Here is a 15,961-nt window from a genome sequence, read left to right as displayed (position 1 = left end):
CTTTTCTCAATTAAATGATATGCTGTGGGGCATTCAACAAGAAAACAAGTAAATTAAAAAAAAAAAAAAAAAAACGAAAGAGAGAAATGAAAATGTGTAGATAATGGATAGGAACTGTGGATGAAATCCAATTTACTTTGTAAGAAGATTTAGTTACGATACGGGACTTGTAGCTTTGAAGATGATAAAGTTTTCGACATTTTTTTTGTGTTGTGTACATACAACTTCAAACTGAGTGTGCTAATGGGAGAAATATTGCCTATAGACTGTTGTTGGACTTAAAAACTTTTAGTCCTCTGACAATTTGTTTGGTAAAAGGATTAAGGAATTGAAATTGGCATTAATTTTGACATAACAAATTAACATAAATAATTAAATTTATCTGACGCTATTGAGCGTAGCTTGTTAAATGACTAACTGATGGAATCTATAATTACTTAAACAGCACAGCATGTTTGACTCGTGTTTTCAACCCCTTTTGAATAAGTTATCAGTTAAATTCAGAAAATCATTAAACACTCACAGTGGGGGTTGATTGTAAATGACGTCACTTGAAGTTTTCCTTTGAATATGAAATTGCCAGACAATTGTCTTCATGGATGGGAATTAAAATTAGACCGTCGGATGGTAGGGTTCATTGTAAATGACGTCACTGCAAGGTGTAAAATACGAAATTCAGCAACTGTCTTCCAGGATGGAAGTTAAAATAAGACCATCAAATGATGGGGTTCATTGTAAATGATGTCTCTTGGAAAGATTCAGTCCCTGATAGGGGATGGATCTCTGCATGCTGTCCATCAGTTGACTTCTTAGATAAGAGTTAAAATTACCATTCAATTTCCCCATCCACGTCATTTGTTAATGACCTTAATACAAGAAAAATCAATTACATCTACAGCATTTGTTAGCGAAGAGCTTTTTTCATTCTCAAGAGATTGAGATGGCGATGAGAAGACGAATGATGTAAAAGGAGAAAATGAAGGAAAAAGAAAAAAAAAGTTCAACACTAGCGGCAAAGTCGATGAAAAGATGAAGAATAGCTTTCTATTTTTACGGCTTTATTCATATCATTATATTATAGACCATTTTGGTTGTGCCTTGACCTTTTCTACGCCTCAATATGCTTTCCTTTTGGATATTGAACATTGAGTCTGTTATGTTTATATAGTATGACATAAAACAGACAACATTCCCTATGTTTTTGGACATAAAAGCACATAAATTCTTCACTCACTGACTCGATATATATTTTTGGACTTTACCTGTTTCTACCTATTGAACTGCGTATATGTTTATTGTAAAAAGTAATATATAGACATGTTCACGTGCTTATCTTCAGTATAATATCTCACGTCATCATTTCCTTTTTTTTCGTATGTATTTAATCGATTTTCTTCTTTTTTTCGCAACTTTTATTTTTTTTCGTGCATACATGCCTTCACTCTTCCGGTGGCTATTTTGTCTATTTTTTACGATATTAATTACGCTTCTCTTTTTCATTGATATTTGAATGGGGAAAATTGTTTTTGAAGCTTTTCAGAACAAGTTAGTGATTAAAATGTCATAGAAAGTTTTTGATTAATTAGAGAACTTATTGATGGATGCCTTAATTAGAGATCCTAGTATGAAAAGCTATAGTTACACAGACTTACTTATAGAAATACTTTTTGAATAGCCAATATTGTTCGAACTTATTTGTTGGCGTTTCTCATCCCTAGCAATTCAATGTAGTCAGTAGATTAGCGCTTTGTTGTCTTGTTGACAAAATGACATGATGATGCATTGACATCTATATTGGTAAATTGCCAATTTCAATGGTAAATCCCAATAGATTAGTGGTCTGAGCATTTAACCGGCAATCGAAAGGTGCGAGGCTCGATTCTCGTTTAGGACGAATCGCGGGATGGTTTCGTACTTTGGTACCTAATTGTTGTGATATCATGGATTCGATTCTCGATCGGAGAAGCTTTTTCACCTGTCCTTTTTCGAATCAGAAGAATTTACAACATTTAGAAATGCTGAGATGCTTCTATGCTTTAATTTCGAGCTACTGTTCCTAAGTAAAGTAAAGTAAAACAGCAGAATCTATTAACATTTCTGTATAATCTCTTCACATTTGTCAACAGCAAATCTACAAGTCATATCAAAAATTCCTTTGAATTTTATAGAAAATGCCAGATTTAAAAACTTGAATCAACGATCCTTAATCCTCCTTTGAATAGAAATATCGTCACTGTAAGTTGAATTTTAAATTTCAATTTCAATTTCGAAAGCATTCTACAATATAAGAATGTAAAGCTTTACATCACTCAATTCTTTATATCAATTTGTATTCAACTTTATGTGCATTTAAAATTATCAGAGAGATTATTGTGTATTGAGGATATACAGCACAATGAAATGAAAATAAATCTGTCGTTGTGTATGCATATACATAAGTAGCACTGAAAAGGTATTGAAAAAAAAGGTCTTTAATTCTATTTATACTTTATCTTGTGTACCCTATTGTATATACATTGATAAATATTACAATATAGGCATCAATAACCTATACTTTGACCTGTGGATGAGAACTTTTTTCTTCTCAGTCAGATTCTATTTGAATAGGCAAATAGCTTTAAGTGTGTCAATATGAGAGAAAAATAAGAAGTTATTGAATCTAGATCTTATTGTGTGTATATGAAGAGTTGGCTTCTTGTGAGAGTGATTTTGTCACTTTTCATATGTCATAGCAGCTATAAACCACAACCACTCACGTATACATCTATACGGATATTTTCTAAAGGTCCCTTTTCCTTTACGAAAAGGACAAACAAGGATCATATTTTTAGTACTAGAGTTTTATAGCTCGTGCAGATTGAATAATGCAGTGTTGGACAACCTGTGTGTCGCAGCACTAGCATGTTAGTATGCAGTCTAGTATGCAACCGAAACTTCTTTGAAATACCATGAACCGAATGTCGTGTGCAGTTTCGATCGAGGCTTACCACCAAGATGTACCGTGACGCAACAAAGTTTGAGTAATCCTGGAATATAGGAACAAATCTCAATCCCCATTGAATCTGGCATTTTTTACGGTCAAATGCGTCTATTCTCCCTTTTTATAAATAAATCAATTTTTTGGGCTAGATACTATTGCTTTACCTCGTCATGCGAAAAATTTCATTTTACGTCATTAATTATTTTCCACGCCATCCAAGCTCCAAAGATCCAGCAATGAGAAAATAAAAACATTGCGCGTTTATTCTTTTAATAACATTAAATGTATTGTTTATTATTGATTCGTTGCGCAATCAGATGTACACATTTTTATGAGCTTTATGCTTCGTGAATTGAATAAACAGAATCTCATTTTGTCTTATTTTTTAATGCAAGGAAGTCAATAAAAATGGGAAATTTGTAAATTCACTTTGGATTACGCATGTTGGATATTTAAAGGTCAGGTCTTTTTGTAGAATATAGATCTATGATGTTAAAGGTTTGGGATAAGGGAAGAAGCATTTATGTGGTATATTAAGGTTACAATAAAAGGATTCAATGTGATTATGTTGCTGACTCTGACAAAGCATTGAGAGAATTCTTGTTACATCGACAGCATTCTTCACAATGATTGAGAGATCGATTTCTAGTGGGAATGAAACCCAACGACTCACAAAAGAGTGATATAGATATTCTATCTGCTGCTTAACTACTTCGCCACTACTTGGCCACTACTTTGGCCTTACTTTCACACTGCAAGATTCGCCAATATATGACTCGATTCCATTCTATGAAGACACCATATTCACCAAGTTTGTAATGAGCCAACCTTCCTCATTTGTATCCTCTTGGTGATGACCTGCTTTTTGCAGATGCTTCTTATTCTACTAGGCTTCTGGATCCATGATGTAAACTAACTGCTTAAGCTTGACTTCGTTGGCCACAAGTCATTCTGAGGACTACCAATAGAGAGGAAGCAATAGATTAGCAGCTCAGCAGTTCAAATCGTTAACCAAATAGTTAAAATCAACATTGACACTTTTGTGCACATATACCAAAGATTGTGTTGACAGTGCATATCAAATTTGACTTGTTCCTTTAAAGTATGAACATAAAGCAAATAGATAGTGATCTATACCATCTTCTAGATAGGAATTAGATTAAATATGAAAATTTATGGTCTATGAGAAACTTGTTGAGTTCTCTTAAGAATGAAAATGTTTCTTATGCATTGCCAAAGTCAAGGATGCAACCTTGTTGAAAATGAGAACAGACAAATATTTTGGGCGGAGAAAAGAATATTTTACGATCACAAAACATACAAGCATCAAAATTTATGATAGATTTGAATAGTTCAAGTTTTATGAAAAATGATAAAAATTCAAGAAGCACGAACATCTGGTGTCAGTGTATGCTTCTCGGATGATAAATTTTTATGTTACAAAGTAAGGATAAAGTAATCTGTCTTAGTAACTAAGTGTGATGTAAAGTTCTGTATGGAATGGAACAGTGTTATCCAAGCTTTTTGTGTCATGGCACACATTGTTGGTAAGCCACGATTGCAACCGCATATTGCATGCGACAAACTAGTGTGTCGTGGTAATCAGGTTGATCAACACTGCAAAAAAATTGAAGCTTTTACTGAAAATTTCATAAATTTCCAAAAAACAACTTTAACTCCTTCCGGTCCGAAATATGCGCCTAATTGACTCAATGATCTTTGTTACTATAGCTTCCTCAACTTAATTCCAATTTAATGTTGTTTTGGTAGTATCAAATTATAATGTAACGAGCAGTAAGTAAATACAAGCAGCAAAAAAAATTTACAAAAGTTCAAGGACTCGATTGTATACATAAACAATCCTTTTTCATAGCAGTTATTTCCTCTACCGTTTCTTAAGCAACAAGACGAAAATGCTAGATGTTTTAAAGTAAGCATTTTTTGATGAGAAATTTGCGTCCTGGCTTGTCAAAATGATTGTAGAACTAACTAGAAACAGAGTGCCCGAGCAACAAAAATGAGGAAGTTCCGACATGAATTCATTTGTGTTGCTCGGGATGAAAAGCATTGAGTCTAATGACAAGAAGATTCTTTGCCTTCATATGATCCTTTGACACTTACTTACAACTTTTATGAATACTTTTAACATTTTTAAAAACTTTTTTGTTACACTTAGTAACTTCTTAAAAGCTTCTTACTTCCATTTACATCGAAACTTACATAACTTGATTATTTTGCATAATTTATTTAAGCTTCCATTACATTTTATGATGTAAAAACAATAAAATGTTTGATTAAAAACATTTTGTAGCTCTAAAAAAATTAATTATATGAATTGTTAATGTAGAAAAGTTTTTCATCAAATTCAAACTGAATGTGCCAAAGGCATCGCTACGTAATTTGATAAAAAGCAACATTGGCATTTATTGATATTGATTTGTAAGCTTCAATATTTACTCACAGTTCGATTGTGGAAAATTTGGTAAATTTAACATTTCTGCTGTTGTTATTGGTTTCCTTATTGATTTAAAGATTCGGTAATGAATTTTTAATTTATATTTAAATTTTTAGCTTACGGCAATATTCAGCCTTCGTTTCCTTTACCTCTCTTGACATCATAAGCTCTTCTTTCAGTTCACAACTGTTGGAATTTGTGTCCTGGTCTAATACAACGAAAAGAGTTGTACAATAAGCACTGCATTGAGTAAAAGGATGAAGTGAGCATTGCGTCACATTTCCTAGCAACCTCCGGTAGCTCAGTAGGCAAGAGCCCCGTAAGAGCAATTGGCATGTAATCAAGAAGGCATGGGTTCGAGTCACACTAAAACTATTTTGTAACATTCTGATCTTTCTTCTCTATAAACTCAAGATCATCCTTGAGTCATGCCAGCATGGTGCCGGATCTTGAATCGACTAACAGACTTGAGCTATTCGTGAACATTGATTTTTCCATCTCATCGTCACAAAACTGCTCTAAAATTCCTTTGATCTCTCAATTATACAGAAGGCACACCCAATCCAATCTTCTCGTTCTCGTACAGCTTCTTAAATTCCGTAATTTGTTTTGATTTTAGAATTACTTTTTTCACAAACATCTTCTTGGAAGTTACGCTTCTTAATAAACAATAATTAGAACATTTTACGAAACCTAATGGAATTCTCATTAAATATTAATTTGTAATTTGATGCAAGAAGACTTCTCCGAACAGTTTATTAAGTAAACAACCTTTGATATACTGAAAATGGTATCACAACATGTATGTGAGAAGTTGATTTTATAAGAGGATTTTGCTCATTTATGAGTTTTCAGTTTTTGGCACATGTATGAAGCAATGGTGTTGAATACTAACGTTGACTATGCTTCAGTCTTAACATTAAACAGAGAATTGATTTTACTGCGAACAGCACGATGAGGCAAATTTAATTTTCTGACATAAAAATGGGTCGAAGTGGATCATTACGGTACCGTCAGATCACCTTCATATCTTGTCTTTATGTGGGAGACTTAGCTCTGTCCTCGCAATTAGAGTTGGTCGGATTTTCCGACAGGTTTCTCATTAAAGTGCAACTCCGGTGAAGTCCGACTCCGGTGAAGTCCGACTTTGAAGTCTAGCGGAATTCGACTTTGTAGTCCAATGGTGTTCGACTTTCTAGTCCAGTGGATACCGACTCAAGAATCCAGTAATGTCCGTTTTTGAAGTCAAATAAAATCCGATTTTGGTGTCCAGTAGAGTCCTACTCCAAGAGTCATGCCAACTCTCAGCAACTTTATTATTCTACTCGATCATGTTGACAGAATTGTTGAACATCTGAGTGCCAAGTAGACGAAGTAACTTTCCGTAACTCAATTTACATTAAGAGCAATATTCATCAAAATGCTTTTATAAAGTTATAAATTCTTTCAAATTTTCAGGCTCCCCTAAAAAAGCATTTCTTGAATTTATTAAAAGGAAAATTTCTCAATTCCAAATTCATTCGATAGAAAATATTTCAGCTATGGAATGCTTATTTAATTTGAATTCTCAACAGTATCATTATCACGCTAATGATTGGCATTCTGTGAATGATTATTGACGAAATGAAAGGTAATAAGTTAAAATGTTGAGTATGAAGAAATAAAATTTCAAGTCATTGACGTCACGAAAGCTTTCTTTATTGAACGAAAAATGAGAATCGTTGAGGGGTTTCTCTAAACTTTTTTTCGTGATGGCTTCAGTTGACTTTCGCCTTTCACTTTTTATATTTTTCAAAATCCCTCAAGTGCCTGAACTCCGTCTATGTATTTTTAACGCTTCACTTTTGTTAGATATGGGTGTGAAAACAGCCGTAACAATGAGAGGGTAAATATTGTGTCACACACAAAACGAACAACAGAATAAAAAAATTGAATGGCTGAACGGAATTGAGTCTGTCATTCATAAAAGTAATGATTATGATGACCTCTCATGATAAAGTGAGGAATTGAATGAATGCTACTTTGTATTGCAATCGTACACAGAAAAGGGACTGAAATGAAAGATGAGCTGTCGAGAAGGAAAAGGGATAAATATTAAACATATGTGGAATTGCGGGTTTCTCAATAATAAGCTCCTTAAAAAGGAAGCTCTTCCTTCCAACAATACAAGATCTTTCCTATTTTTTTACAACTTCTGGTTTTGCCCCTTTGTGAACAACTTTTTCCTTTTGTACTTCTTCAAAAGGATTCACGAACAATTACGTGTTTTTATGTTCACATGCTGAACATCCTCGATTTTCAAGGTTGCTTGTATGAAAAAGTTTATCGTTATTGAAAGTTGAACTTTTGCGAACTAATTAAAGTTTTTCCATCAGCCAATTTTATAGTGGCTAATTTTTATGGGTTGTTCGTAAATGACGTCCTTAGATGACCGATACTGATACTGGAAATATGACTGTTAACGAAACCGGTTCTGGAATCGAGACCGGAACCGAAATCTAGAACAAAATGGAATTATTTAAAGTTTGGGCCTCGATAAAGACTAGGAAGTTATGGTCTGGGTCTCGAGAACTTCATGCAGCAGCCTAAGGCAGCTTAATTTATTAATGATTGATTTTTCCAAATCAGCACAGTTGCAATGATTTTCAACACTCATATCAAACGTCATTTGTTAATGACACCTTCAAACATTTTCATGGAAAACGTAAAATCGATTTTCATCATCACACTAAAGGCATAATTATAATTATATTGCAATTTTGTGGTATTATGTTTGTTATTTTTATAGCATCAGGAGTTTATGAATAGGCCAAATTTTTTTGTGTTGAATAATTTCGGCGCTTACGTCATTGAGAATTATCGTAAAAATTCCTAATAAAATGGAATAATGAAAAAATTGGTGGAATTATAAGTTCCGTGTTGAGCATTGTCGTGAAAATTGTGTAAATCCTTGACATGTTTCTTGTCATTTGGTAGGAATCAAACCCATGTATCAATAAAATTGTGATATAGATATCCGAACTATTTAGTCACTCGGCCGAAGAGGTCTTCCTCTCGTATTGGCATATTTGCCTATGTATGACTCGGTACCTCAGATTCTAGTCTGTTCAGATACCACAAAGTGACAGGGTTTTGATTAGCATGATTGTAAAATGTTCAAATCCTGACCACGTTTTGATTCCGTGTATGTCCTTTACCTTATCTCTTTGATATTCAGAATTCCATTTGAACACCACAAAGTTGCCCTTTTATGTATGAAAAAAAGTCCCATCCAATTTAAAATCCAACAAAAATTCATCATCAAAAAAATAAATTGACTCATTTTTCACATCCAAAAATCAGCAAATCGAAAACTTTTTTTGATGTCTAACATCAATTAAACTAAATAAACTTTGTGTTAAAAATAGACTCAGATGTTGATGTGATGCATCCATTAAATACCTACACACGACAGCTTCGTATGTATAACATAACAGAATCATTAACAATGACTCTTCACGATCCTTTGAGAATTACACCGAACTTCACACTTATTGTGAATTATTATGTTGTTAAACAATTACAGCACTTCTGTGGTATATTAGTGGAACACCACAACGACGAGGTGAGATGTGGAGTCGACGTTTAAATTTTCAACAACACTTGTGATTGAAAGCATCATTGACTGTATCTATTTTATTGTTGAATATTGAAGCCTTTATACCACATAAAAAAAGTTATGTGAAACTTGAAACTTATAATTTTCATAATTACAGTTTTAGGATCACACAGCACAATATAATTAAAAACTGCGTAGTAAAGGAAGTGAAAATTCCTCGAGTTTTGACTAACAGACTATAGAACTAATTAATCAAAAATGCTAACTCTACCATTGGTAAGTCTATTGAATGTTATTTGCTGAATCAGACAATTATGATGTTAAACTTTCGGCTATTTGAAATTCGGATGGGAATTGCATATTATGGTCATTGAAAGCAACAGCATAACTACATACAACAACAACAACAATCGGGACTATTATTGATTCTAATTCAATGAATGTGAAAGCTTAATAGCATAACTACGTGTCATTGCAATGTTACGCATTAATAATGGAGATATGGGCTGTTAGAATGTTTAATGAAATTTTGGCATTTCCCACAGAATGATGTTGAATACATTGTAATTTATTTAATCGTTGGCAATTCTGACTTTAATTAATAAAACCTTTCTAATTTCTGGTTTTGAATAACTTTTCAAGGGGGATTTCACTGTTATGTTCGCTTTTTTGAGGGCATTTAGATTTTTGGAAGAATGACTCATGGCAATCACTTGAATTACGGACCAAGAACAGGATCCGAGGGTTGAGATCGACCCCTCCTCCTTTTGCACCCTGTAATTCAATTTAATTCAATATTATATTCGAGTCGACTTCACCCGGAAAGCACAAGTCATATAATCAATCCGATATCCTTTACCCAGACCAGAGACCAGTCTCTTGGATAATCTGGTATGAATCGATTCCGGCACCAAGTCAGAGTCACGCCGGTTCGAGGTCGAATTTTTGATCGAATAAGTAATGTGTACTATTAAGGTCAATCTCTGAACTACACATGTAGGCTTGCTTTGAACAAAATCGATGATCCTTAATAACAAGTCAAACATTTTATTACAAAATTCCTATGTCCTTGATATAGCTCACAAAGACACCCCCAAATAACACACAACAAAAAATTATTGTCAGTCTTCAGCATCCTCATTTAATATCCTTTCAAAATTACAGTCAACATTGTTTGTATACTAAATGAAAAGGTTCTTATCATGCCATAATCTTACGACTACCCTTTTATTTTTTTGTGTGTATCATTCGGCATCATAGTTCGTATTGACGTCATAGATGAGATTAGAAATAAAAAATACAAAAAGTTTTGAACTGGAAATAAAAATTCTCATTTTAAGTGCGGTTGGAAGGAAGCACATGACAAAGTTTCACAATTAATTTCATCTCGTTTCATAATTCTATCATAGTCTGATATCAGATTTCTGTACATGATCTTCACCATGATTTAGAGCGATAATTGAGAAAGTTTTGGATTGAAAACTCGACATTCAGGCAAGGCATAATTAATAAAAAATTCAAAAAATGTTATTTCTTTTAAGGAACGATGAAAAAAAAAGGTCGAGCGATGATGATTTAATTATTGTTCCATTAATAAAATATTTATTTTAGAAACTCAATACACCCACAATTGCTACTTGGGGTTTTTTTTCTTCGAGTGTGCTTAAATCTTCCTTAGCTTTTTTTCATCACCGCTGGCGTTATCTTAAACTTAATAAATTTTGTGGGTCTATTTATTAAATAAAGAGAGTTGATAATATGGCAAGGGGTCGGCCACATGTTACGTAACCCTCATCAACCCTTCATAGGGGGATAGGGGGTCGACGGTTCACTCGATGAAGCTGTCATATAGAGGAACCAAGGGGGATCGGGTTGACTAGTCAAAAATTCAATCCTCCAAGTTACGTAATTGGTGAACAACCCCCCAAAAATTAAATTCTTCCACAATTTGTCAGAACTGTATTTCATTAACAGAACGGGTCGAAAAAAAATTCTTATTTGAAAATGTCATGAGTGACTTCATAGCTCCAATTTACATAAGACCTGAGTAAAATCATGCCATCTACATGCCCTTACGTAAATCATTAAATATTATGGAAATTTTTTTGCCTCCTCCAAAAAAACGACATTTGAGCACATGAACATAATAATTTTTGTAACAGCACGAATAATTTAAAGCATGAATATCAATCAAGTGTCAAGTGGTGACATTTGCAAGTGAAATTTTCTAAAATTCATTGAATGAGTATGCGAATTGTGGGGAATTGGAACAAATTTGTTCGGTTGTAGAACATTTTTAAAGCATTCAAGAGAAACTTGAAGATTCTTTTGCTTTTATGGTTTGCATATAAAGAGCCATAACTGCTCTTGAAATCGTTTAATGGTAACTAACAGTCATCAGCAGACTTAACAAATTATGAACTATAGGAAAATGTGGAAATTTGTTGATTGTATCGATCAAGTCTATAAATTGAAGGCAGAGTATGGGTAGGTCATGCATAAATCTTAAGCAGTGGAAATTAGTCAAATATTTACAATAGTTTTAACATAGTCTAAGGCAGAGCTCAAAGCCGACTCTTAAGCACAGAAATGTCAATTCATGTCTATTCGATTCTGTTGAGTCGACATCGAGCTCTAGTGTAAGGTATGTAAGATGGAAATTATCTATGATGGCTATCCTTCACGTTATTCTTTAATCAAATGATCCTTTGAAAATTGAACAATGAACAACCTTTAATATTATTTAAAAATACAAAAGGAAAAACTGTCCTTTTGAAAGAATTTCCTTAGATGGAAACTTTTCTTCTTACAATCTTCTTATTGTCACATTCCATTTACATTCTTTTCTGTTATTTTTACATTCTCTGTGAATATCGTGACTTTAACAATAATCAGGAATAACAAGTGATATTGGATTTAATGTCGTATGAATTGTTATTCTCGATATATTTTCAAGAATTTATTGGCAACTATGTATGTAATCACCAGAGTGGAACAGGGTTATTACTAGAGATAAGGTCAACTAATCGCACATCCGAGTCTAAGATCATGAATGTAGTTTACTGTAGCAGGCAAAGTGGGCGCTTTTAAGAGCAGATGCAGTTGACAGTAACGCTCACTAGAATTGTTATCTAGTATACTTTAGGTTCTTCAGGTCAAGCTCCTAGCATGTGTAAAGTGGAATTTCTAAGCGGTGCTTGAAGTTGACTCGTATTTTATAAGAAGTCGAGTCGACTTTACTCAACTTTTGGACAAACTAAGCACATCACACAACCTAATTATCTCTTAACTCAACATGCTTTAAATTTGTTGCCATTCAAACTTCATAACTGCCTTTCTTAAAACTTCATGTCTAATGAATGTCCTACACAGTTCACTCCTTCACAACTCTTCAATCCTAATGAATTTTTAAGGAGATTTGTCAAAGCATGAAACACACAAATGAATTTTTCTCACATCCTTAGTCCCCTCGAACAGTGATAAATTTTACAGAATGATGAATTGATTGCATGCTGTATCTATTTTTCAGTCAAGCATTTATCCTTTCGAACTGGAACACTTCTTCCTCAACTTTTATCCTCTCAATCATTCAAGTATGTACAATTAGTGTCAAAATGAATTGCCTTTTATGGACTTGAGTGTAAACATTTTAATAGCAATTCACATGTAAACAGACAGTGAAACTAAATAAGAAGTGATGACTGCTGACGTTCATTGACAGTATCATATGTCACTTCTTGTTACCAAATAAAGTTAAATGAAATTGAATTGGATATTGTGAAAGGGATTAAATATAATATGAATCACATTGACATGAAGTATGCTTGCTTTGCACCATTTAGACAATTTATTGCATTTTCACATGAGAATTATTGCTCGCGGATGAAGCAAAATGAGAGTTGAATTTGTACTTTAAAGCAAATTGCGTGTAGGAAGAATTGAATCATCAGGACAAACTTGAATCATCTGAGATTACTCTGAAGTCACTGTTTTTTAATGGATTTGCTTGAAAACTCCAATGATGATCTAAATATACTCTAATGGGCGGAAAATCATCAAATTATCTTCTTCATTTATATCATGGGAAATTCTCTGTTGTTTAAGGAAAAACAATGAAGTAAATTAAAGCATGCATTGGGAGTTAAATGAAGCTTAATATACTCTGTAGACTTATCCTTTTGATGCTTTAGATTCTTTGATATATCAAAGCATTAAACATGTATACACATTCTGACGTCATACCTTAATAGTATTTTGTTCTTTTGAATATCATCTCAGAATCTTAAAATATGTGTAGACACATGGGGTTGTTCATGAATGACGTAAATTGAGTATTAGGCTCATCCTAAATTCTGCCTGATTCAATCCTTAGACCAAATTTCATGAAATCCTTCCCAAGTTAGAGTCAAGTCGGCATTATTACTGAATTTTCAGTCATTTCTACTCTTTGTGCATTATGAGTATATCCCCTTGTCACATCCTCTTATCATTAGACATCACATCTACCCAGTCCCCAAGACACCAAGTCGGATGTGCGAAGTATAAAAAAAAGGTTAAAAGCTTTTTCGCATTACTTCAATTAACATAATTTCTTTTGATGTAATTTTCTTTTAAATTATTAACGATGTGACACCCTTACGTGAAAAAGAGTACATCCAACATCTGCGTCGTAATTAAGTTCACGGGGACGAAAGTGTTACGCGAGAAGAAAATGATATATTTTTATTTAAATAATAATTTTTATAATCACATTTTCTGTTGCTATAGTAGAAGTTTAAACTTCTTAATTACCTACCTCATGTTAATTTTATTTTTATGACGTGAATTGAAACCAGAATGACATTTAAATGAGTAATAAGAGATGAATGAATAGTAATTATATCCCAAGTGACAAGGAGCGCACTAGCCTAAATGAGCGTGCTCGTGAGAATACTCAATCACTATAATTAAGTATGCACATCCTCATGAACATGCTCCTTGTTTGTGTGGGTTAGGGTCAGTCGATATAGTTCGACGTCTTCATTCTAATTTCATCTTAATATTAGAATTACTGAAATACTACGAAATCAAAGCCTTTTCAACTGGAATTAATCTGAAACATCCCATTCTTAAAATAAAATTTAATCAAAGAAAAGGATACAATGGATAGATTCAATTAACTTTTGTAAAGCATTCAGAAGAAAATTTCATCAATTCTTACAGATGACGAAGGCATTCTTCGAAAGCATGTGTATTGAGTTATGTTCTACGAATTTTGATGTATTTTAAGCATTTGAAAGCAACATCTGCTGTGAAATACTACGAGTTTCCTTCAGTAATATCATTTCTAAGGGCAATAGCGAATTGTGTAATACACAAGAAGTTGCTGTGAAGTCATAAAGCATCCTAACAATACGCTACATTAAATCGAATTTTCCATTATCAAAATCATGCATAGTGTTGTCTTCAGCCTTCTGTTCTCTATATTTTGATTCAATACTGCGTCAAAATTAGCTTAGAGGACTAATACCTTAATAAAATAATAGCAATTGAAAATACTGTTCCTCGATTATGTAGTCACGTCTTCGCATCAGCAGCAAGATATGAGGGTGCCCTATCGACTATTTTAATGGACAGGGCTCATGGTACCATCTTTGCATCTCTCCGTTAATACGCCGAAATCGCGGTGCCCTGATGCATACATTGTGCTGTTCGGGTGTATTTTCCAATTTTTAGTAAGCTTCATCATCAAACCCATATGAATTACAATAGCTCTTTCATCATATCCACAACATTTAAACATCATCAAACATTTAAATAGCTTTACAAAACTAAAACTTTTATACCAAAAAAGTCTTTAACCAACTTCTGTTCTTTACATCATCATTTTATGTCTGCTTTGCAATGTACAATCTACTACGAACTCTTAGAGTGATTAAATCTCCAGCATTTTATTTTTTGTTGGCTTTTACATTCTGGTAACCTTGTTACTGCATTACTTAAACCTCTAATAATCGTAAGCACAAATGATATTAAAGTGATGTAAAGACCTTTAAGTAAACTTAATGGTTACTTTGTAATTACTGAATAATTATACTCGCTCATCATGTGCTGGAAGGTAGACTGTTTAGATTTCCAGAAATAATTAAATTTGTGTCTTGTCTGAGTATAAAAAACATGAGAATTTCTCTTTTAATGGCTACTAAGAAATGTTTTGAATATACGTAGACATGTTGGGATAGGTCAACAACAATTTTGAGTATGAAATATTTGTTTGTATCCAGGCAGACTAGGTGATACTTAAAAATTAATTTATTCTCCCAATAAAAAGTCAATAAACTCAATCAAAATCAATCAGCCCTTGGTAAAAATTCAATCAATGCTGTTTTTTCGCCACTCCGCTCACATAAACATTTTATCTTATCAATTATCTCATTGAGGCAATCTCAAACACGAATGTGCTCTCAACCAGTAGATACTTGAAAGTTTTTTAAAATTGTGCATTAGTTGCGGTTTGAAGGATTACATGGATTTTATCGATTGGTTGTAATGTCTTGAGAATTATGGAAATCTTTGTTATATCGACAGCACTCTATATGACCTTACTTTACTTCTTCTTCTTGCTGCTTTGGCTGGGGAGCACTGGGCCCATTACCGTGTTTAAAGAACGTCTGTAGACAGCTCTATCTTTCAATAACTTCTGCCAATTCGGAATACTGAGAAACTAACTCTCTATCACTCTTTTATGAGGATGTGGGTTCAATTCCCAGTAGAGACCGATCTCTTAATCATTATCCTCCTAGCAGGCAAAGAGACCGCTTTTAGTTACAGTTACAATGGTCTTTCTGAGGTCATGAATCATAATTGACAACGAAGTAAGGAATGAACATAAAATCATGATATTTGCCTGTTTGGCATAATTATTGAGAGATCAGTCTCTAACAGGAAT

The 15,961-nt window shown here is 33.3% G+C and overlaps 1 protein-coding gene across 2 annotated transcripts in view; it reads left to right on the top strand.

Annotated features, from left to right (window-relative positions):
• Pka-R1 (protein kinase, cAMP-dependent, regulatory subunit type 1) overlaps positions 1 to 15,961 on the top strand; it is a 72,609-nt gene that overhangs the window by 21,172 nt on the left and 35,476 nt on the right. The window contains exon 1 of one of the 2 annotated variants that reach the window (XM_070643746.1): positions 9,197 to 9,309. The exons of the other annotated variant lie outside the window; for it this stretch is intronic. Within the exon in view, the coding sequence (XP_070499847.1) occupies positions 9,292 to 9,309 (18 nt within the window). The 5' untranslated portion in view covers positions 9,197 to 9,291. Of the gene's footprint in view, positions 1 to 9,196; positions 9,310 to 15,961 lie in introns of those variants that run through there. 2 annotated transcript variants of the gene reach the window in all.

This window comes from Chironomus tepperi, unplaced genomic scaffold (assembly GCF_022539635.2).
Source record: "Chironomus tepperi strain 1889 unplaced genomic scaffold, CSIRO-AGI_Ctep_v1 contig_16, whole genome shotgun sequence".
NCBI lineage: Eukaryota > Metazoa > Arthropoda > Insecta > Diptera > Chironomidae > Chironomus > Chironomus tepperi.
Note: the sequence above shows the minus strand (reverse complement) of the source record. Positions and strands in the feature narration are given on the sequence as shown.